The sequence below is a fragment of the Stenella coeruleoalba genome, assembly GCF_951394435.1.
Source record: "Stenella coeruleoalba genome assembly, chromosome: 13".
NCBI lineage: Eukaryota > Metazoa > Chordata > Mammalia > Artiodactyla > Delphinidae > Stenella > Stenella coeruleoalba.
This window is the reverse complement of record NC_137159.1, coordinates 70418439-70444212: the sequence shown is the minus strand read 5'-3', so window position 1 is coordinate 70444212 and position 25774 is coordinate 70418439. Positions and strand designations below refer to the sequence as shown.

The following is a 25774-nucleotide window of genomic DNA, read 5'->3' as shown; positions in this document are numbered from 1 at the left end:
GTTAAAAGAAATGCTTAGACAGTCCCACTACTGGGCATATACCCTGAGAAAACCGTAATTCAAAAAGAGTCATGTACCACAATGTTCATTGCAGCTCTATTTACAATAGCCAGGACATGGAAGCAACCTAAGTATCCATCAACAGATGAATGGATAAAGAAGATGTGGCACATATACACAATGGAATATTACTCAGCCATAAAAAGAAACAAAATTGAGTTATTTGTAGCGAGGTGGATGGACCTAGAGTCTGTCATACAGAGTGAAGTCAGAAAGAGAAAAACAAATACCGTATGCTAACACATATATATGGAATCTAAAAAAAAAAAAAAAAGGCTCTGAAGAATCTACAGGCAGGACAGGAATAAAGATGCAGATGTAGAGAATGGACTTGAGGACATGGGGAGGGGCAAGGGGAAGCTGGGACGAAGTGAGAGAGTGGCATGGACATATATACACTACCAAACGTAAAATACATAGCTAGTGGGAAGCAGCCACATAGCACGGGGAGATCAGCTCGGTGCTTTGTGACCACCTAGAGGGGTGGGATAGGGAGGGTGGGAGGGAGACGCAAAAAGGAGGGGATATGAGGATATATGTATATGTACAGCTGATTCATTTTGTTATACAGCAGAAACTAACACACCACTGTAAAGCAATTATACTCCAATAAAGATGTTAAAAAAAAAAACCCAAACAAAACAGGTCAGAGCCACAGTGGGCAAGTCTCAGCAGTTTTTCTGAGGAGTGTGGGGCACTGACCTAAGGGACTAGATTTTGTAGCTTTTGTTTGGATTTTCTTCATGTGTGTATCTTACCTCCTGCTGTAACTTGCTACAAGTAGGTATACTGTCTTATGCCTTTAAAAAAAATAGTCCTCCTGCCTAGTTTTGCACCAGGTACAAAGTAGCTATTTAACCATGACATGTAACTATTTAGAAGTGAACAGGGGCATGGCCAAGAAGTGTACCTTTTCCCTCAATGAATACACATTATCTCTTAGAATTCTAGAGATGTGAGGAGAGGTATGCTGATCACATGAAAACGAAACATTGCTTCTGACAAAGTCAACAGTCTTAATTGTTCCAAGTCTATAACAACATAATTTTCTGACTCCTTAAAGTAAATGATTTAATATCATTAGTGCCCAAACAACTACACTGGACATATGTGAGTTGCTCATTAACATTTACTTTAAAAAAAGCAATAATATTAATAGAGATTGTTAAACAAATCCAATACTTTGTCATTTATAGATTTTGAAGAACGGGATAAGTAACTTTGTTCAGAGGTGGAGTCTGCCATCTGCTGGGAAGAAAGGTGAAATTTCCATGTCATCAACTAAGTTATATAACTACCTCTACTGACAACAAACTGTACTGTGGTACAAGTGTATTGTGCACACACATACACACTTCCTGCCATGGAGTAGTAACCACATGGGAATTGGTCAAATTTCTCTTGGCAAAGTGAAGACAAGAATAAGTGGACACCTGAAAGTAAGGCAAGGGGGAAGGCAGGGAATGAGAGCAGTCTTGTTTACCTCCAGCCCTCCTTGCAGATCAGGAAAGGGTTAAGAGTTTCCGTTTGGGAAGATGAAAAGGTCCCAAAGATGGATGGTGGTGATGGTCGCACAACAACGTGAATATACTTAATGCCACCGAACTGTACTAACGTGGTAGAAAAACATGATAGTCTCCATGGCTGAACGAAAATCCTTGATCAGAATGGAAGGCTTTATCCGCTGGGTGGCAGACTGTATTTTCCAAACATAACTGCAGGGATCTCTCTCACCACCCTTGCTCCACTGTGATGGACTTGACCACCACCCCAGCATCATGAGATGAAGTCCCTTCTCCTTCCCTCCAGCCTTAGAGACTGTGACCAACAGAATATGGCGGAATGTTGCCGCCTAACTTTACAGCCAGGTAAGACAAGGCCTTGCAGCTTCCCCATAGCTCTCTAGGGATGCTGGTCCTCCAGCTGCTTCCTCCGGTGATGCTCTCTCTTAAAATAATGTCTCCATGCTGTGAAAAGCACAAGCCACATTCAGAGGCCCACACAGAGGTGGGTCCTGTCGACCATTCCAGCCTTATGATCTGAACAAGGACTTCTGTTTAAGTGGTTCATTCAGTCACAGAGACTATGATGCTTTCTATTAAATTATACTTTTAAAAATAATACCTTATTCAAACTATGCATAATATTTTGTAGGATTTTTATTGCCATATTTAAATGATTCAGATTTGGAGGAAGATCCTGATACACTGCTGTTGTTGTTTTTGTTTTTTTTTAAATCACTGTTAAATGATGTTTAGCCCAAACCTTCCCCATCTCAGCAGATGGCAATTCCATCCTTCTAACTATTTGGGACAAAACCTTAGAGCTTCCCTGGACTCCTTTCCTCTCACAAGCCACATCCCACCCATGAAGCAGATTTATAAAGCATATCCTAATTCAGCTCTTTTCATCACCTCTACTGCTAACATCCTACCATATCTTGTTTTAATTACTGCAATCATCTCTCTGAAATGGTCTGCTTCTATCTTTTCCTTCCACTGTTTACTCTTTACATGGCATCCAGACGGATCATTTTAAAATATAAATCAACTCAAGCTATCTTCTACCCAAAGCTCTACAAAGATTCCTCCTTTCACTCAGAGTAAAAGCCAAAGCCCTTACAATGGCCAGCAAGGCCCTTGTCACCTCTCTGACCCCCTCCCTACAGCTCTCCTGCTGCTCCTTCTGCTCTGGCTACTCTGGCATTTTTGCTGTTCCCTGAATTCACATGCACACTCTTGCTGTACGGCCACGATCCTGAAAACTTCTGCTCTTCCCCAGATGTCTGCAGGCAGACATCTAAGACTTTGCTCAAATCTCACTTTCTCAACAAGGCCTATAAGACTATCCCCACTCCTACCCTTGATTCCTTTTTCTGATTTCTTGCTCATGTGAGAGTCCAGTGTACACTGGAAGAGGGGCTCTGATCCATGAATTCAGGGCCCCAGTCTCCTTTCATCTAAGGACTCTGCCTCTGTTAACTAACAGAGATCCTTTCATTTGGGCTGGTGTACATAGGGAGTGGGAAAGGCAAAGATAGAAAGAATGGAGAAGACACACCTGCTTTAAACTACCTTGACCCAGAAGTAACACAGATGACTTCCAAACAAATTCCATGGGTAAGAACTAGTCATATGGCCCATCCGGCTACAAGGAGGATGGCTATATAATCTAGTTACATATCCAGAAGAAAAGGAAAACATGGATACTGGTAAGGATTTCTAATCACTAAATATCTTTCTGCTCACTTTCACTACCCAAAGAACACACTCAAGCCTCTCCCACCGCCCAGAAGCAAACCTGAAGTCCCATTCAGTCAGCAAATCTAACTACAAGTGCAGGACCTCTGGCTCTGCCAGTTTCCTTCATCAAGACCACGTGCAGCTCCTTAAGACACAACCTATGAACTGAAAAGGCATGTTATTTGCCCCTGCTCTCCCCAGTCCCAATATACAAGAGTGGGACAGGAGGAGAAGGTTCTTTCTTACCAAATATTCTCCTTGGCCATGTGGGCTCTGGCACACCCTCCTGAGGGGCCGTAAAACCTTCATAACCCACCTCTTTCTAGGGCAAGTTCTGGGTCCTTAAAAATTGATTTTATAGCTGTAATAGTCAGGCTCATGGTTCCATTGCCAACAGAATTCCGTCAAAAACTTAGCAGGCCTTTGATCTATTTGTTTCCAGTCGGCTCCATGTGCCAGTAACCACACACAAAGTTCTTCCCCAGACATGCCTCCATTCCTCTTGCTTTCAACTAACCGAAGCCACCTGGAGGCCACATGAAACAACAGGTCAGCAGTTTCCAACTCTGGCTGCAAAACAGAATCTTGGCTGCAAAACAGAACTTTCAAAAACTGCCTGTGTCCGGGTTTCATGTACCCTGGACCCATTAAATCAGAAGCTATGAAGGTGGGAGCAAGATGATTCTGATGAGAAGCCAGTTAAGAACTATACTTCATCTGATCTTTGCCACAGGACTGTCACATTTTTTTTTTCAACTGAGAACACTTACTAGGTCTTTGATGCTCAAAACCTCTCTCAACTCTTATCTCTTGCTCTCTAGAAATAGTCTGTTTTTCCTTTCACTGCCCCAACTCTCAGAACTTTCTCTATTCCCTTTCATTTTTTGCTGGAAAGCTAGCCAATTCTTTCCTAAGCTCATCTCTTTCATGTAATACCTTACCAATAAGAGTCAACACACACTCTGACCTTTTCCAACGTTTGACCTAGAGTTCGCTTGGCATGAAGGAAGTCTTCCAAATTATCATGGATGACAAATTTACCAAATTGGTCACCACTGCAGAACTTGGGTTTCTGTCTTTCCCAACTCCAATATCAGTGTCCTCATCAGCGTGCTTCCTGACCGCTAAGCCAATGAAACAAATGTTAAGGTTTTGTTTTGGTAAGTAAGGTTGGTAAGTACCAACCACTGTAGCAAAAACTAAAACCTCAGTAGCTTAACACAGAGTTTCTCCCTTGCTTCCATCAGAGTCACACAGGTTGGCAGCATATTCCTCTCCACCCATTGTTCAAGGACGCAGTTTCCTTTCATTTTATGGTTTCACCCTCTCTGGGTCCTGATGAAATTCTCTCCATCAAGCTGCTAGAGAGGATAGAAAAGGCACCCAGTTATTAACTGTCTTGTTCTGGGAAGAGACATATCACTCTGATCACATTCCACTGGTAACAGCTATTCACATGGTCCTTTTGGATACAGTGGGGCTGAGAAATGTAGTCTAGATGTGTGCCCAGCAAGAACAGGAAAACAGTGATGTTGGTGAGCCCTAGTGGTCTCTTTAACACCCTTAAAATTTAAGCTCAAACAAGGCAGGAATCGTCGTCTAGTTTGTTCATAGATGTATCTCACAAGCCTCTTACAGAGTGCCTGGGACATAGCAGGTGCTCAAAATATATCTTTTGAATAAATAATGAATGGACAGAATGAATTACAGGTATGGTACCATATGGCATTCTTTTCTATAATAAAGACAAATGAATGGATTGATGAATAAAAGAATGGCGAATTATACTGCACAGTTACTTAGATAAAACGTTAAACAGAACTTTTGGAAAAATCAAAATAAATTTCCAAGCACCAACACTACACATATCAAATCTACAATGCAAATTCATATACAGACTGGTTAAATGCACACTAAATTCATCTGTGGTGAACACAGAGAAACATTCATTCAAAATTTTAGTACAAACACAGTGGACAAACTTCAAAGAAATTACTATTAAACTGATAACACATTTTTTTGTTAGGTGGAAATTTCTTTACCCACAACAGCCTCAAAATTCATCCATATCTTCCTCAAAGAACAAGGGCACTGCACACAGAGTCCTAGTCTTAAAAGCAAGTCACACACAGACATGTAAAAGACCTTACCAATATGCATCTACCATCATAATGCAAATACTCATCAAAATTCAGAACTAATACATTTATGATACCAGCTTCAAAATTATGCATGCTGATAATACTTGATTTTTCCTTAACTCTTAAGTCACTATAACAAAAATAAATTAATAAACTAGAAAAAAATAACAAAGCTGAAATAAAAATAACAATAAATGGCGATAAGACTTACTTCACAAGAGTGTTGTGAGGATCAAACAGAAATGTAAGAATTCACTTGTGATTTCTGTACTTTCCTTTATGTAGGTTACAGATCAACGGAGTATATGAAAAACTGCTTTGTAAATCATAAAGCAATATTCAAACAGTCACTTATCTTTAAATAAATGTAAAATTCCCATTTCTATATGGGTTTTAAATTAGCTAAATGAGCAAGTTCAAACTAAGGTGAAAAAGAAGTTCCTCATCCTCCTAGCCCCAACATCTAGAAAAACTTTCAGTAGATACATTCCAGAGAATCCAGTCATTATGAAAGGTAATAAGGCAACGAGCCTTCTCAGTGTAAAGAGTTAGACTCTAAACAAAAAACAGTTGAAAAATATTAATAAGTCATTTAACACAGCGGGATACTTGTACTTTAAGAAGAAGAAAAAGTAACAATTTGAAAATCTATAAATTCTCTCTAGTCAATGAAAAAGAGAATAAACTACTGGGTTTTATTTTTTGTTTTCCCTTTGCTTGTTTAAAAAATTTAAAATAATGACTCCTCAACCAAAAGAAATATTGGAATTTACAACATAAGACCCAGGATAGGAGGTTCAGTTTAACAAAATTTTATGTGTTAGCTGTAACTGAAAAGCCATCTAATAAAAAATTATCTCTAACACATTATCAGAGATGTAGGAAGTAAAGTATACACCTGATTAAAGTTTGTTTCTTGTTTTTAACTAATCCCTGATATAAACTTATTTGCTTTTTTCTTGGTTGAGTTTTAAGACGGTTAACTAGGAAAAAAAAGAAAATAGAAAAAAAACCCTGCTTATTGAAGCTTTCTAATACTTAAAGTCTAATAGGATGACCGGGCTTAAGAACCTAGATCCTGAATTATACTTATGACCCTATATATTTTTCTACCTTTTAGCAAACTAACCAACCAACAAACAAAAGCTAGAGGAAAAGGATTTAAAGCAAGGCTATAGCAATTTAGGAAATAAAAATATGACATTTTTTAAACTCTGGAAATAAACTGAGAGAAGGGAAGAAAAAATGATTGATATTAAACTTGTTACATGATTTATAAACACCACAGAAAAATCAGACATTGACCTCTACCCAAATACTGTTATTTAAAAGATTGCTTTTGGGGCTTCCCTGGTGGTGCAGTGGTTGAGAATCTGCCTGCCAATGCAGGGGACACAGGTTCGAGCCCTGGTCCAGGAAGATCCCACATGCCACGGAGCAACTGGGCCCATGAGCCACAATTGCTGAGCCTGCGCGTCTGGAGCCTGTGCTCCGCAACAAGAGAGGCCACAACAGTGAGAGGCCCACGCACTGCAATGAAGAGTGGCCCGCGCTCGCCGCAACTAGAGAAAGCCCTCACACAGAAACGAAGATCCAACACAGCCAAAAGTAAATAAATAAATTTATATTAAAAAAAAAAAAAGATTGCTTTTGAAAGTAAAGACATCAGTGTGGCAATTGTAAAATACAGTATCTACCCAACTTTAGAGAGGTAAAAATTTAACTCCTTCATCTCATGCAGCTTTCCCTGCAACATTTAAACCCTATAAGCATGAATAAAGTTTGCTTGAAAAAAAGAACTTTAAATCTTCCTTAAAGCTCAGAGAGTAAGTCTTCTGGGGTGGGGGTGGTACCCCCTTGTAAAATTTTAAAAGAAGACACTTTTCGGGCTTCCCTGGTGGCGCAGTGGTTGAGAATCTACCTGCCAATGCAGGGGACACAGGTTCAAGCCCTGGTCTGGGAGGATCCCACATGCCGCAGAGCATCTAGGCCCGTGAGCCACAACTACTGAGCCTGCGCGTCTGGAGCTTGTGCTCCGCAACAAGAGAAGCCGCGACAGTGAGAGGCCCGTGCACCGCGATGAGGAGTGGCCCCCGCTCTCCGCAACTGGAGAAAGCCCACGCACAAAAACAAAGATCCAGCATAGCCAAAAATAAATATTAATTAATAAAAAAAAAAAAGAAGACACTTTTCACTGGGAAAGCGAGCACTGCAACATTCCATTTTACTGAATAAAAGGGACCACATCAAAGGTCATAATATCTCCATCTCCTAGAACTTTAAAAACTCTCCTTTTCAAATCAAGTGATGAAGCACAACATATCTGCAAGCCCCATCATAAATGTAAGGGTTAATATTTTATGACACCACATCCTTATTTGATAGGCATCTATCAGAAAAGTGGCCCTGGTGCTGTTATGGATGAAACAGATAACCACTGGGGACACAGACTGAGACACAAAGCAGTTACCCAAGAGGAATGCTCCTTCATCTGGTGCTGGTTGCTGTGAGGGCCACTGGCATGGCCACGCCAAAAGCAATTTTGGCAGAGCTGGTAGTTGTGGCACTGCTGGCATCGGTACCGGAAACCCATCATACTCTCACACCGGCAATAGGAGCACTCCACGGGGTGGAAGACTTGAGGGATGAGGGCAGGGAGGAGAGGGAACCAGAGGGAGAAAGAAGTCATTTTCATTTGGAGAATAAAGTCAGTACAGTGGAAAACCAAATTTAACATAAAAGCAAAGGTGAAAACAAAACTAGAAGTGAAGAATCTAAATTGTCTTCAATTTAGTTAACCTAACCAGCCATTCACTGGAATAAAAAGAAAATAACAAAATTTTCCATTTAGAATAGATTACAATCCACCTTAAAAAACAACTAATTTCCTTCTTTAAAATGACATTCGTGTCTCAAATTTTAGGTAAATAAACCAGTAAGGAGGAGAGACACCCTCATTCCAAAATTTCTCTTCCAAACCTATTTTTTTAAAGAGATGTATATTGTTAGTTGTGGACATATGTTTCCTTCACTAACATAAAATCTGTGAGAGCCAGTACACCATGCTTTATGTCTCTGCTACTTGCAAGTGGTATTTCACACAGTCCTTTGGACTGAAGGCCTCCAAATGTTTGCTGAACTAAATACTACAGGGACTTTCCTGGAAGTCCAGTGGTTAAGACTCCGAGCTTTCAACGCAGGGGGCACTGGTTCGATCCCTGGTTGGGGAACTAAGATCCCACATGACACACAGCACAGCCAGTAAATAAATAAATAAATAAATACTACTACATACCTGGGTGCAAATGGTAACTGGTAAAAAAGTAAGGCTACCATATCAAAATACTAGTTTTAGGTAAGAGCTCCAAGTATTGGCATAAAATAAGGTGCTCTAACCAATGAAGGGGCAGTGATTTGGAGAGAGGGAAACTCAGGTGACCTGAGACTCCTTTCTCCACCTCACACAGCATCTTACCTCAGGAAAAACCGCCAGCCGGCAGTCAGGATTTATGGGGGTTACTGGGATTCTCTTATAGCCTGAAAGTCCAGTTTACTCAGTGGAAGTGGGCAATAAATGCACAACTGTATATTACAGATTGTTATTTATACTTTTTTTTTTTTTTTTTTTTTGGTACGCGGGCCTCTCACTGCTGTGCCTTTTCCTGTTGCAGAGCACAGGCTCGGGACGCGCAGGCTCAGCGGCCATGGCTCACGGGCCCAGCCACTCCACAGCATGTGGGATCTTCCCGGACCGGGGCACGAACCCGTGTCCCCTGCATCGGCAGGCGGACTCTCAACCACTGCGCCACCAGGGAAGCCCTGTTATTTATACTTTTAAATGTTGACAGCACGATTGTTCCCTCTGGCAATTCAATTCTGAACACAAGAAATGGAAGTCAAAGGAAAGAGGGATATAATATTCAATATTCATTTGAACAACTCTTTCTAGCACTGTGTATACAAAGGCAGTGTTGTCTCAATCATAAGGATTTTTAGTCCTACTTCCAAAAATGCATATTAACTAGAGAATCAAGTCTCAAAACAAACAAACAACAACAACAAAACCTGAGCACTAGGTGAGAAAAATAATACAACAAGATCACTCAAGAATAACAGAAAACTAAAATCTGGAATGAGAAATCCAAAGGACAGACCTCCTCTAAGAAATTTAAATTTTTGTTATCAAAATATTTCTAAGGAATAATGAAAGTGTTAATCACATAAGAATGTAATTTATAAATAATATACTACATACAAAGTCACAACAAAATGTTCATACGGATAACACTAGATCTCGACAACTGAGATCCTCTCCACTTGGGATAGCAGATATGAAATGATTTTATGAAAATGAGCTGGATATGAAACTACAAAAACATTTAGTGCTATAAAGGTATTGTCCCTCAAAAGAACCAACACTGTAATAATTTAACAGCATAAATCTCTATCCAAAAATCCTGTTTAAAAATTTAGCTGTTTGGGCTTCCCTGGTGGCACAGTGGTTGAGAGTCCACCTGCCGATGCAGGGGACATGGGTTCGTGCCCCAGTCCGGGAAGATCCCACATGCCACAGAGCAGCTGGGCCCGTGAGCCACGGCCACTGGGCATGCGCGCGTTCCGGGCCTGTGCTCCCCAGCGGGAGAGGCCACAGCAGTGGGAGGCCCGCGTACCGCAAAAAAAAAAAAAAAAAAAAAAGAAAATTTAGCTGTTTTAGTCTACTCAAGAGATTCCAGGACTTTAGGAAAATAATCTTGAATCTAAGGACTTGTGAACTAAAGCCATGACTGAGTGAAAGCCTGAGAAGTTTAAAAAAAAAAAAAGGTATGAGTAGGAGGGAGAGAAAATAAAAAGAGTACGGTAGCGTTCTCTCATTCTTACAAAATGAAAAAAGAGGACTCTGCTTTTTAGCGCCGCTCAGCTATCACTCCTTCTCTTTCGTGGAATGAGGAGAGACAGGCAAGAAGAGCCTTGAAAGAAGGGAGCTTCCAGAGAAAAGCTAGGACCTTTCCTTTAATGAATTCAAACAACCTAAACAAGGAGATAAACTGATAGCAATAGCAGAAAAACCTAAGTAGTTACTAAGAGATAAGTACCATTTCAATTTCAAGTGAAACAAAGATTTAAGTCAAACTACTTGGGAAGGATACTGAGAGTAATTCAGTGGTAAAGGAAAAAACTGAATATGGGTGAAACCCAGTACCAAATTCTATCTTGGCTATTTTCCTTTAAACTATTTCAAAATTTTATAGTGTTAGTGGTTGATATTGAATATATACAATTTTTTGGAGTTATGCTTTTTATAAACTAAAGGAAGTCATGGCTAAGTCAGGTGAGTTTAAGCAGAAAACAACCATCTGGAATCTTGGGGGAAAAGCCTGGCGTTTGAACCACAAAGTTTTCTGACCTGATATTACTACCTCTTGGTATCCTATCTAAGTATAATAAGTCCTCCCTCCCTTTTTTTTTTTTTTTGAGAAATAAATATTCCTCTTTTGGAAGCTAAAACCACAAATTCAAATGATGGAGTGCCAGCAAATGTCAACTGTAATTTTCAATGATAATAACTAAGGACATTACAAATACTGTCAGTTCATATACTTCCTATAGCACAGGGAACTGGATGATAGAAGTTCTGCTTACCATTCTCAACGTGGGCAAGCCTATGCATGAGAGGTAGCCAGACAAGGCACTGGGGAGGAGGATCGGCCATCATGGTGTCTAAAAACGTATTTAGCATTATCTTTTTCTGTGAAGAGAAAAAAAAACAAGTATACTTCATATTTTTCAAATATCTCTGAACTCTAAGATTAAGTTAACTTAGGATTCTCCCAACCAAGTTGTAATGAATTACATGGGAAATTTTATAGCAAAATAAATAGTATTTTGCATTACTACAGACAATGCTACACACTATCCTATGTACTACTGCTATATTCAAATGCATTTCCACTTACATTATTTTATTTGAATCTTAAAACAACTGTAAAAGACAAATAGGCTAGGATGGAATTACTATGTTGTACACCTGAAACTAATACTGTAAGTTAACTATATTTCAATAAAACATATGAAATGAAAAAAAGATAAATAGGCTAGGTATTACTATCTTCATTTTACAGATGAGATAATAAAGGAATGACGCATTTAAATGGTTTGTAAAGGTCCTACCAAAATCAGGACTACAACTCAGGTGTCCTTCAAATGACTATTTCTGAAGAATTCTGAAGGAAAGTCTCAGATCCAGGACAGAGACTGTAGGCCAGCACTGAATGGAGGGAGGGAAAGGTTCTCACATATATGTAAGAGGGCTAAATGAGGGTGATTAACACTAGGAAGTTACCGTCCAAAGGCCCTTATACATAGCTATGCATTGACGGTGTAGTTTGAGAAATGCCTACTCGAGTAGGCTAAATAAAGTTTTCCAAAGTGTTTTCCATCTCAGGCATCCAAGCTACTAATGTTTCTGAGATTTCAGTGGAATCTGAGAGGAATGCGTGAGCAACGTTAAAAATAAAAACAGAAAGTCACCCAGCATTTGAATGGAGGTTCAGACGTGGAAAATGCCTCTTATAATGGATATGCAAATAACTGCAATAAACCAAAATGAAATTAAAAGTGTATACTTAAAATTGAGAAAGAAGATGCTAGGAAGTCTTTAGCTAGTCAGAGGTGGTTAATATACGTTTGTAATTATATCACTTATCATAAATGTAATGTTTAAATTAATGTTTCTGTATCCTCTTATATTTGTTAAAAATTACACTTTTACAAATCCACTTATAATCCTAATGCTACTTTCCCTAAAAGTTTTGATTTACCTATCATGGAGTTTTGTGTGGTTTCTTAAATCTTCAAGATGAAAAGGAATTATACTTGATATCTCAGAACTCCCTCATAAGTACGCTCAGGATCAGTTTCCAAAAGTTGTCCTAAGTCATACTATAATTTAAGTCCTCCAAAAGCATGAGGAATGAAACCAGAAGAACTGTGTCCCAGTGCTCTGTCTTCCACTAACTACGTGATTGGGGGGAAATCACCTAACATTCTGGTTTCAGTTTTCTTATCTCTCAAGGGCTAGAGCAGTGGTTCTCGAAGTATGGTCAGAGGTCCCCCTGCAAGGTTCCTAAAACATTTCCAAGGAGCCCATGAGGTCAAAACTATTTTCATAATAATATTAAGACATCATTTGCTTTTTTCAATCTGATTCTCTCATGACTGTACAGTGGAATGTTCCAGAGGCAACGTGGCATATCCACAATTATCTGCAAAAGCTTTTAAAATATTCCTCCCTTTCCCAACTACACAGCTGTCTGAGACCAGATTTTCTTTCCATACTTTAACCAAAACAACATATCACAACAGACTGAATGGATAAGCAGATATGAAAACCCAGCTGTCTTCAACTGAGCCAAATATTAAAGAAATTTGCAAAAAATATAAAACAATGGCATTCTTCTCATTAAATTTTTTTGCTTTGGAATATCTACTTTTCATAAAATATATTATTTATGTTAATATGTAATCGGTTTATCACTGTTCTTTTTAAATGATTTAATATTTTATAATTTATCAGTTTTGATTTCTAATATGGAAATACTGATAGATATAACTCATATAAACAAAAGCTCTCTGGGGTGCTCAAATATTTTCAGGGGTGTAAAAAGGTCCTGATACCAGAAAGTTTGAGAACTTATGGGACAGAATTCCCAGCTCTAAAATTCCGTGACTCAGTAAATAACTATGTGAAAGACAGACTCTTTCACTCTTCTTCTACCTTTTGTTTTGTTTTATTTTGGTTTTGCTCCTGAGTTGAACACATTCTTTGCATTTCTCTTTATTTTTTACAACAGAATATTTATAATAAAAACTATAATAAAACTGAAAGTAATGAACATTCTTGCCACAATTCTCATTTTTCTGTATTTCCCTCCAAATGCGTGTTTCTATATAATTATGTACATAGGGTATATAAAAATATATAATCTGTCTTTCCACTTAATATTTTTTCTTTTTTAAATAAATTATTTATTTATTTCTGGCTGAGTTGGGTCTTTGTTGCTGCGCAGGGGCTCTCTCTAGTTGTGGCAAGTGGGAGCCACTCTTTGTTGCCATGCGCGGGCTTCTCATAGCGGTGGCTTCTCTTGTTGCAGAGCACAGGCTCTAGGCGTGTGGACTTCAGTAGTTGAGGCACATGATGAAGCACAGGCTCAGTAGTTGTGGCGCCCAGGCTTAGCTGCTTCGCCGCATGTGGGATCTTCCCAAACCAGGGCTCGAACCCGTGTTCCCTGCATTGGCAGGCAGATTCCCAACCACTGTGCCACCAGGGAATCCCCCACTTAATGTTTTATTAAATACTTTATTGTTTTGCTACAAGGTCTTCTTTTCTAATCATTTTAACAGCTGCCTCATCCACTGAGCAAAAACACCATGATTTATTTATGCTTTCCTCAATAAAACATTGAGCCTGTTTTTATCTTCGTATGCACTCTCATATTTTTCTTAGAAACCAGTGTTTCTGTTTTCTGTCTACTTCCCCACGCTTTGTTATCCTAATCATCAATACTGACAATTATTAGTCTAGATGGCATTTGACTTCCCTCCCTCCACTCTTGGCTACAACTTTCCTGTTTTAAAAGAGGGGAGAAATCATCTCTTAAAAGTGAGAAATCCAGTATCACTAAAATAACGTGAGAAAACAAGTAAAATAATTTAGCATTAGGTCACCATAGCTGCAATTTCCAATCTCATCTTTTCCATTAAAAACTCCTATTTTCTGGGACTTCCCTGGTGGTGTAGTGGTTAAGAAACCGCCTGCCAATGGAGGGGACATGAGTTCAATCCCTGGTCCGGGAAGATCCCACATGCCGCGGAGCAACTAAGCCCGTGTGTTACAACTACTGACCCCACGTGCCGCAACTACTGAAGCTCACACGTTCTAGGGCCCACATGCCGCAACTATTGAGCCTGTGTGCTGCAACTACTGAAGCCTGGGCGCCTAGAGCCCGTGCTCTGCAACAAGAGAAGCCACCGCAATGAGACGCCCGCACACTGAAACAAAGAGTAGCCCCCACTCGCCACAACTAGAGAAAGCCCGTGCACGGCAACAAAGACCCAGTGCAGCCAAAAACAAAAACAACAAAACAAAACTCCTATTTTCTTATGGGCAACAGGGAGATATTTCTTATCCATTGCCCTATCACTTACTTGGTAATCAGTTAAACAATGTATGACATTTAGCTAAAAGACTTAAAAACAGCATTTTTTAAATCTTTCAGATTAAAATGTTTTTATACAAACTTTTTGTGTAAAGTTATAGAAATACTTTGTCTGACAAGAGCAAACACACATTAACTGGTTACAGGACGAGTGCTATGGGTCAGCCTTTCAGTTATTATAAGATACTGAATCATATCACAGATTTATTCTGGACTTTGAAAATTAGAGTACTTTGTAATGACACAACAATATAGTGTTGCTGTGCTTTTTATCGAGATACTTTTATTTATTATAGCTTTTTTTAAAAAAGAATGGAAAAAGTCTTCAAAAATTCTGAAATTCGGTATTTTCCTCATTGCAAAGATTGTCTCATTTGAGAAAATTATGGAATAATATCAGTGAAAACAACAAGGTTGCAATCACATCCATGAGCTTTAAGCTTGCAGTAAGAATTCAAGCCCAGATACTTACTCATGCCATAATAGATTTAAAACCACTACTCAATCAAACTACCTAGTAAGCACTGATGATTTTCCAGACACTGTTAGTAATGGGGATTTAAATTTGAAGGAGACCAAGGTGCATCCCTCAGGGCATAAGTGAGCTAGATGTAACAGGCCAGGGCCTGTAGAAGAGGAAACAATTAATCCTACATTGAAAGATTCAGAGCAACAAAGACAAGGAAATATTTAGCTGTGACTTGAAATATGAGGCCCTTGTTGGAGGAGAGAAAGAAGGTCGGGGTTACTGGCATTTCAGTGAGAGCTAACAGCATAAACAAAGAAGAGAAGTATACCACTTTCACCTACTCAAAACAAGAGAAATTCAAATCAAAACTATGCTGAGATAACACTTCTCATCTCTCAGATTGGCAAAAATTCCTAAATGTAAGAACATGTGCTGTTGGCAAGGCTGTGGAGAAAAAGATGGACTTACACACTGCTGGTGGGAGTGTAAATGGTACAACTCCTGTGGCACTGGGGCAATATCTAAAAAGAATCCATGGCATCCTGAGGGATGGGGTCTGTGGGGGTAGGAGGGATCAGGAATGAAGGTGAAAGAGAGGCAGGGGTTGGATCGATAAGCAACACCTTGTCTGGCTAACTACATTATCCAGGAGGCAGCGAGGAGTTAGTAAGGTTTTTTCAAAGCGAACTAGGGACATCAACAAGGCTGTTTTTTAAAATGATGGCTTAAACTCAAATTTGCTTATGATTAAAAGGAATAATGGGGAGGACCTTCAAGATGGCAGAAGAGTAAGACGTGGAGATCACCTTCCTCCCCACATGTACATCAAAAATACATCTACAGGGCTTCCCTGGTGGCACAGTGGTTGAGAGTCCGCCTGCCGATGCAGGGGACACGGGTTCGTGCCCCGGTCCGGGAAGATCCCACATGCTGTGGAGTGGCTGGGCCCGTGAGCCATGGCCACTGAGCCTGCGCGTCTGGAGCGGGTGATCCACAACGGGAGAGGCCACAACAGTGAGAGGCCTGCGTACCACAAAAAAACAAACAAACAAACAAAAACATCTACATGTGGAACAACTCCTACAGAACACCTACTGAACACTGGCAGAAGACCTCAGACTTCCCAAAAGGCAAAAAACTCCCCACGCACCTGGCCGTGTGGCTGATAGGGTCTTGGTGCTCCGGCTGGCTTTCAGGCCTGAGCCTCTGAGGTGAGAAGGCCGAGTTCTGGACATTGGACCACCAGAGACCTCCTGGCCGCACGTAATGTCTATCAGCGAGAGCTCTCCCACATATCTCCATCTCAACACTAAGACCCAGCTCCACACAATGACCAGCAAGCTACAGTGCTGGATACCCTATGCCAAACAACTAGCAAGACAGGAACACAATCACACCCATTAGCAGAGAGGCTGCCTAAAATCATAACAGGTGCACAGACACCCCAAAACACACCACTGGACGCAGTCCTGCCCACCAGAAAGATAAGATCCAGGTTCATCTACCAGAACACAGGCACCAGTCCCCTCTGCCAGGAAGGCTACACAACCCACTGCACCAACCTTACCCACTGGGGGCAGACACCAAAAAAAACAGGAACTACAAACATGCAGCCTGTGAAAAGGAGACCCCGAACACAGTAAACTAAGCAAAATGAGAAGACAGAGAAATACGCAGCAGATGAAAGAGCAAAGTAAAAGTCCACCAGACGAAACAAATGAAGAGGAAATAGGCAGTCTACCTGAAAAAGACTTCAGAATAATGATAGTAAAGATGATCCAAAATCTTGGAAACAGAGAAAATACAAGAAACTTTTATCAAGTACCTAGAAGAACTAAAGAGTGAGCAAACAAACAATGATGAACAACACAATAAATGAAACTAAATATTCTCTAGAAGCAATCAACAGCAGAATAACTGAGGCAGAAGAACGGAAAAGTGACCTGGAAGATAAAATAGTGGAAATAACTACCACAGAACAGGATAAAGAAAAAGGAATGAAAAGAATTGAGGACAGTCTCAGAGACCTCTGGGACAACATTAAATGCACCAACATTCGAATTACATCGGTCCCAGAAGAAGAAGAAGAGAAAAAGAAAGAGACTGAGAAAACATTTGAAGAGATTAGAGTTGAAACCTTCCCTAATATGGGAAAAGAAATAGTCAAGTCCAGGAAGCACAGAGAGTCCCATACAGGATAAATCCAAGGAGAAACATGCCAAGACACATATTAATCAAACTATCAAAAATTAAATACACAGAAAAAAAATTAAAAGCAGCAAGCGAGAGCAACAAATAACACACAAGGGAACCCCCATAAGGTTAACAGCTGATCTTTCACCAGAAACTCTCCAAGCCAGAAGGCAGTGGCAGGATATATTTAAAGTGATGAAAAGGAAAAACCTACAACCAAGATTACTCTACCCAGCAAGGATCTCAATCAGATTCGATGGAGAAATTAAAACCTTTACAGACAGCAAAAGCTAAGAGAATTCAGCACCACCAGACAAGCTTTACAACAAATGCCAAAGGAACTTCTCTAGCAGGAAACCAAGAGAAGGAAAAGACCTACAAACACAAACCTAAAACAATTAAGAAAATGATAACAGGAACATACATATCGATAATTACGTTAAATGTAAGTGGATTAAATGCTCCAACCAAAAGACACAGACTGGCTGAATGGATACAAAAACAAGACCCATACATATGCTCCTACAAGCCACTTCAGACCTAGGGACACATACAGACTGAAAGTGAGGGATGGAAAAAGATATTCCATGCAAATGGAAATCAAAAGAAAGCTGGAGTAGCAATTCTCATATCAGACAAAATACACTTTAAAATAAAGACTATTACAAGAGACAAAGCAGGACACTACATAATGATCAAGGGATCAATCCAAGAAGAAGACATAAGAATTGTAAATATTTATGCACCCAACATAGGAGCACCTCAATACATAGGCAAATGGAAACAGCCATAAAAGGGGAAATCGACAGTAACACAATCATAGTAGGGGACTTTACCACCTCACTTTCACCAATGAACAGATCATCCAAAATGAAAATAAATAAGGAAACACAAGCTTTAAATGATACATTAAACATGATGGACTTAATTGATACTTATAGGACATTCCATCCAAACAAAATACACTTTCTTCACAAGTGCTCATGGAACATTCTCCAGGATAGATCATATCTTGGGTCACAAATCAAGCCTTGGTAAATTTAAGAAAATTGAAATTGTATCAAGTATCTTTTCCAACCACGATGCTATGAGACTAGATATCAATTACAGGAAAAAAACTGTAAAAAATACAAACACATGAAGGCTAAACAATACACTACTAAATAACCAAGAGATCCCCAAAGAAATCAAAGAGAAAATCAAAAAATACCTAGAAACAAATGACAATGAAAACATGACAACCCAAAACCTATGGGATGCAGCAAAAGCAGTTCTAAGAGGGAAGTTTATAGCAATACAATCCTACCTCAAGAAACGAGAAAAATCTCAAATAAACAACCTAACCTTACATCTAAAGCAATTAGAGAAAGAAGAACAAAAACTCCCGAAGTTAGCCGAAGGAAAGAAATCATAAAGATCAGAGCAGAAATAAATGAAGGAAACGATAGCAAAGATCAATAAAACTAAAAGCTGGTTCTTTGAGAAGATAAACAAAATGGATAAACCATTAGCCAGACTCATCAAGAAAAAAGGGAGAAGACTCAAATCAACAGAATTAGAAATGAAAAAGGAGAAGTAATAACTGACACTGCAGAAATACAAAGGATCATGAGAGATTACTACAAGCAACTATATGCCAATAAAATGGACAAGCTGGAAGAAATGGAAATACTTAGAAAAGCACAACCATCTGAGACTGAACCAGGAAGAAATAGAAAATATAAACAGGCCAATCACAAGCACTGAAATTGAAACTGTGATTAAAAATCTTCCAACAATCCGGCCTCCCTGGTGGCACACTGGTTGAGAGTCCGCCTGCCGATGTAGGGGACACGGGTTCGTGCCCCGGTTCGGGAGGATCCCACATGCCGCGGAGCGGCTGGGCCCGTGAGCCATGGCCGCTGAGCCTGTGCATCCAGAGCCTGTGCTCCGCAATGGGAGAGGCCACAGCAGTGAGGGGCCCGCGTGCCGCCAAGGAAAAAAAAAAAAAAGGTTATTAAAAAAAACTCATTAGGGAGAGTAACATATGTCTAGCAGCAATAAGAAAAATACTTTACCTTAAACATTGTTCTTGAAATTTTTAGTAATTTAAAATATTTCAACTGTTATCATTTTTTCAGAAAAGATTTCCCTCCCCTCTTCCAAGAAAAGAGTTCTCAGGCGAATTTTTAATCCCCCCTCTCTTCTACATCCTCTCCTCTGACTTAAAAGTTATTTTCCCTCCCCTACTCAAGACCTATATTCCTAGAGTGAAGCAATCTGGCGAAATCTGACAAAAGGTGGAGGGGTGGATGAGAGCTCTTCTAATCCTAGATTCTATAAACCCATCCTTACCTGCTGTGGAAAACAGGTGCGGACTGAGTGCTCTGTGTAACCAAAAGATGGCCCTTCAAAGACAGCTGTTGGGAGCTTCAGAACTTCCTTCAGAAACTGGTCAAACTTGCTAAATATCATTAAGCCATTGGAATCTGACATCTGGGAGAAAACATCTATGAGAACAAAACCAAATAAAGTCAAACTATAAGGAAATATCAACTCTTAATAAACAGCTCTGTGTCATTTGTATACCAGTCCAAAAGCATCATTAAAAAGTATCATAAAGTTGTTATGATTTTTAGTTAACACGAATTCTCATTCTCATTAACACTGTGTGGTTACTTTGCTGATGAGGCCCCTCTTTCCCACCCACTTAATATTCTACCTAAACATCACATAACCACTCATGTACGTCTACCTACCTACTCTTTTCGAGCATACGTAACTGGATAACGTATAACTTTTTATTTTATCTATTTACACCTCACTTTATTCCAAGAAGAATTTGTAGCAGCATATCTTTATCTCTTACATTTGTGTACGTATTTATATAAGACATATACATCTTTGAGTGTATGAATATACTTGCATATTGGTGATAGGGTATGAAAGAAATTGTATCGTATTTGCATATTATTATACTAATGATGTAATATATTCCTGTGTAGTATGTTTATTTAGAATATTCCATTTAGTAAGTTCCAGAGTAGAATAAAAAGAACTCATATAATCTCTTCTATCACAAGATACTCTGATACTATAAGATCCTATTTTTATATAAAGTCTGACCCAAGCAGCTAGAAAGACAGTTCCAGTAATACTACTATTTCTTTATCTCCTTGTAGAGAGTTTCCTATCTCCAGTTAGTTATTTCTCTCTTCTCACCCATAATTGGGGAGAAAAAGAAAAATAACCAGGAGCTCAAAACAACTTGACAACTTTAACCTAAGCTTTCTTTTCAAACTATTCAGCTTTCTTACAAACAAATCAGTGAGTTAAATATGCAGAGAAAAATAATTTCCTGAGGCCTTTCCAAACATGGCACTTTTAAAAATCATATTCTGGGCTTCCCTGGTGGCACAGTGGTTGAGAGTCCGCCTGCCGATGCGGGGGACACGGGTTCGTGCCCCGGTCCAGGAAGATCCCACATGCCGCGGAGCGGCTGGGCCCGTGAGCCATGGCCGCTGAGCCTGCACGTCCGGAGCCTGTGCTCCGCAACAGGAGAGGCCACAGCAGTGAGAGGCCCGCATACCACAAAAAAGAAAAAGAAAAAAAAATCATATTCTATATATTCATAATGAACAGGTATATTAGAAATACATATGTATCCCAAAGCACCAGATATAGGAAAAAAACAACCATTAAAATACATTAATCAAAGAAAGATAAAATTTAGATCATCAAGTCCACAGGGTAACTTTTAAGGCATTAGAAAACAGGAAATTATCAAGGAATGAAAATCTCCAGTACATTCCTCTCATGAGAGCTGCTAGCTTGTAGTTGAGGGAAAAGTATTAAATACCCATGAGGTGGGGAAAATCCAACAAGAGGCTAAAAGAAGTATAGTCCTAGTAGAAAGTAAAATCAATTAATTACCAAATACATACTAAGTTCTTACTAAGTAGTCCAAGTGCCAAGTACTCTGCTAGGTGTTTTGAAAAACAACAAAGAAGTTTGATCCATGGTCCTTATCCCCCCCAAGAAACTTTCAACATAGCTGGAAAAAATAAGATACACATGAAGCAAAGAAGAATAAAGCACTAAGCTGACTCTAAATAGAACAGAAAGAAGGGAGGCGTAAGATATTTGTTAAACCTCACCATTTGCCTGGCACCACAACAGGTAACTATGGCTGAGTCTGCTGTAGACACCCAGTATTCTTATCTCCTTCCTTAGTAACAGAACACTAATTTTATTTTGTGCAGCAATGTACCCAACTAAGAGATTAAACTTTGAAGCCTTCTTCTAACAAGTTGCAGTCATATGACTAGGTGTTTGGACAATGAGACTATAAGCAGAAGGGTTGTGAGAGACTTCCTAGAAGGCTAGTTTTAGGCAGCTTTTTAAAGAAAGCTGACTGCACTGGAAATAGATCCTTTCTTCCTTCCTCCTTTTGCTATCTGGAATGCAGCTATGATGGCTGGAGCTTCCAGCAGCCACCTTGGACTATGTGGTAATCTCAACTTTTATGTAGAAATCATACACTAGAATGATAGAAAAGAAAGATATAGAAAGCCTGGGTCCCAGATGAACATGAAACTATCATACCAGCCCTGGACTACATACTCCTGGACTTCTTTTATATACGAGAAAAATAAACTTCAACTTTGTTTAAAATACTGTTACCTTGGTTTTTGTTTTCATGTAGCAATCCCCAATATTAAGTACTACTATAGTTTACTAAACATTACCTCATTTTACTGTCACAAAAAGGTGTGTACATACACATGTGTATGCACATAATTGTTAAATTTTATAGATAAGGAAAGTAGCTTAGAAAGGTTAACTTTCTTAAGGTCAAAAGTTACTAAGTGGCTAAATCAAGATTTAAACCCACACTTATCCGACTGCAAAGACATTCCATTACATCACACTTCTTCAAAATATAGTGTAGAGTAGACACAAAAACACATAGGGGGCTTCCCTGGTGGCACAGTGGTTGAGAGTCCACCTGCCGATGCAGGGGACACGGGTTCGTGACCCGGTCCAGGAAGATCCTACATGCCGTGGAGCGGCTGGGCCCGTGAGCCATGGCCACTGAACCTGCATGTCCGGAGCCTGTGCTCCGCAATGGGAGAAGCCACAACAGTGAGAGGCCCATGTACCGCAAAACAACAACAACAACAACAAACAAACAAACAAGAAATTTAGAGGCCTGGCCTTGAAAAACAGAATTTGGAATGATGAGGTCAAAACAGCTGGGGGGTGGGGGTCTGGGGACACAACTAGAGAAGAACAGGAAAAATAAAACGAATGAATAAATATAACAAAACAGAAACAGACTCACAGATACAGAGAACAAACTGGTGGTTACCAGTGGGGAGGGGCAAGATGGGGGTAGGGAACGAAGAGGTACAAACTACTATGTATAAAATAAATAAGCTGCAAGGATATACTGTACAACACAGGGAATATAGCCAATATTTTACAGTAACTTTAAATGGAGTATAATCTCTAAGAATATTGAATCACTATGTTGCACACTTGAAACTAATATAATATTGTAAATCAACCATACTTCAATCTAGAAAGAAAAAAGGAGAGTAGGATAAAAGTCTCTGTGGCAGGAATTTATAGAGTGTGTCTGTTAGTGGTGGCAGGCAAGAAACAGTGCATCAAAGAGAACATTCTATGATAATTTATATTGTGAAGTAAAGGTAAATAGAGATTGAATACGAAAAGTATGTTATTGGGCTTCCCTGGTGGTGCAGTGGTTGAGAGTCTGCCTGCTGATGTAGGGGACACGGGTTCGTGCCCCGGTCCGGGAAGATCTCACATGCCCTGGAGCGGCTGGGCCCGTGAGCAACGGCCGCTGAGCCTGTGAGTCCGGAGCCTGTGCTCCGCAACGAGAGAAGCCACAACAGTAAGAGGCCCGCATACCGCAAAAAAAAAAAAAAAAAGAAAAGTATGTTATGAATGAAAACTTTGAGAGAGGAAACAATTTGGATTTGGTTTAAAAATGCTGAAGTAGGGAAGAAATATTTAGAAAGTTAGGTTTCAAGAAAATTAGACTGCTAATGATTGGCAGAATGAATAAAAGAGGAAGAATAAGATTGGCGACATCAACTAGAAAACCCTGTAAATAATGCACAAGTAAGAAAGTGAGAGTCAGAATTACAGCAGTGACAGTATTGAGGGGCGGGCTTGGTCAACTCCAAGACATTTCAATGCAGGAAACTGAAGTTGATGGCAAACTGGATTAGAGAATAAAGGAATTTCTAAAATTAGGATTATTTTAAGCTTCTAGCTCAGAAAAATGCTGACAACCCTGACTGAAATAACCAAATTGAAGATAAAGACACTTAGCTTTGAACATAACTGTATTTGAACTAATCAGCAAATTTCCAAGTAGAACCATCCTGCAGGCAGTTAGAAGCAAAGTACTGGGCCGCAGTTCGAGACAGCAGATACAGAGTTTTGCAAACATTACCAATTATGTGAATAACTGATGCCCTTTGAAGGAGGGAAGAGCATCATGACTTAATTTTCAAATAGCTGGCTGCTGTTCTCATAATGAAGAAAATAATCATCCACTAAATCTGAATGAAAACTAAGGGGAAATATGGGATGTGGCAGACACTGCAAGGTGCCTACTACTCAGTATCTATTTTCCCATTTTCACTCCCGAACTGAACTCTGATTAGAATGGCAATGTGTTCCCCTTAAAAATTACTTCCCAGACTCTTGTGCACGTCGTAATTCTGAAGTGAATTCGTGGAAAAGCTTTTGCTTTCCTGATACAGGCATCTCTTTCTTCTTTCTACTTAAAATGAGAATAAGGCGCAGTAAAGAGCAGTCACTTATAATCCTAGGAGGAAAGCCATATGGCAGAGCAGGAAGACAGGAGGAACCCAAGTCTCTGATGACATCCCTGAGTCATGGTACCAACCTTGAACTTGCCAGCCTCTGAATTTATTGTTGCATGAGAAAAATAAATCCCAATGGTTTTATGCCACTGTTAGTCAAGTTTTCTGTTGCCACTCAATGTATTCATAATGGAGAAACTAGCAAGTTAATGGTAGAAATATTCAAGACCAGAGACTTCAGCTACCAAGTATATATTGATAAATACACATATGTATAGCTTCCAATCACAAAAACATACGTGTATACATGCACACCACCAAATCTACACCTAACTCATTCAGAGCAATAAAGGAGTGATTAGATAGTGAAATGACTAACTTCCCCCTCAAAAAAAGTATTACTTTCAGTTATATACTTAGTTACTAGGTCATAAAATAGATTCAAAGTAGTAAAAAAAAATTTTAATCAATGAAAAAAGAAACTATAACTTAATAGGCCCACATTACACTAGTAAGAGAACAAGCAGAAACATGTTTGTTGGTTGGTTGGTTTTAAAAGAAAAACTGGTAGACCTCAAAACTATTAAGTAATTACTTAGAAGTCATGACTTCTAGAGTTACTTGTTTAAAACAGTTTGTTTATTTTTAGATTAGGCTTCTCATATCTGTAACAAAAACACTGAAAATAATTGCTTATTTTTTATTGTAAATGAAATATAACAATGAATCTAAGTGTGATTTACTATATACATATAAAAATACCTTACCAAAGAAATAAATAAGAGACAATTTAATAAAAACATCCCCAAAATTAAACTAGTCCTTTAATTAAAGCCCTAAACCCTTCTGGCATTAAGAGAATAAACTGCTTCCCAGATCACTGGTTAATTTCCCCAATAATTCTCTTTCTATTTATACATCTCTGAAAGAAAGTATGCTAATTTCCCATTAGTTGTTTCCAGATAAAAATACAGGCTTTCTCCCTTGTGAAAAACCCACAATCAAGCCCTTACATGCACACGTGTACAATCTTTTAAAAATATTCTGTCCTTTGTGTAGTGGCAAAATAATGTTACTTTTCTACCATCTTCACATATGTTTCAAATTTTTTTCTGGTGATAATGACCCTGGCTTTACTCATTGCATCTATCCATCTATCCACTCTCCTCTCATCCCCACATGACCAACCATATACTTTTGCAAGATGATAGGGCTGTTTACAATAAAGACTCAAGTCTATAGAAAAGAAAGCCATTTTCTTCTATATGTTAGTTTTCCTGGCAAACGTCTCTCATCTTCTCCTGTCATCTTTCTACCAACTGAGCAACCTAACCCACAAAAAATGTATACACATCTGCATGTTTATAAATATCTGTATGTAACTAAATCCAAGTGCATATTTTATTCCCAAACTCATGAATATTCCTACATCATTCATTAAGTCAGAGTGAGGCTGGAGGATGGGATTCAGCCATGCCTTGGGCTTCTAGTGTTGATTGAGTCAGAACTACCTTAAACAAGCCTCCAGGCCTTCCTTGGTTTTTGTTTATCTTTTTCTTTTTCATAAAATGCAGATGTACGACTCATTTCTTACTTGCTTCTAGCTCTAAAA

The 25774-nt window shown here is 39.2% G+C and overlaps 1 protein-coding gene across 9 annotated transcripts in view; it reads right to left on the bottom strand.

Moving 5' to 3' along the window:
* The window catches only part of DTNB (dystrobrevin beta), a 242703-nt gene that overhangs the window by 147413 nt on the left and 69516 nt on the right, over positions 1–25774 (bottom strand). For all 9 annotated transcript variants that reach the window (XM_079941143.1, XM_079941139.1, XM_079941138.1 and 6 more), the window contains exons 6-8: positions 19655–19809; positions 11084–11189; positions 7914–8080 (exon numbers count right to left, since the gene is read on the bottom strand). In XM_079941143.1, coding sequence (XP_079797269.1) covers positions 7914–8080; positions 11084–11189; positions 19655–19809 — 428 coding nt within the window. The remainder of the gene's footprint in view (positions 1–7913; positions 8081–11083; positions 11190–19654; positions 19810–25774) is intronic.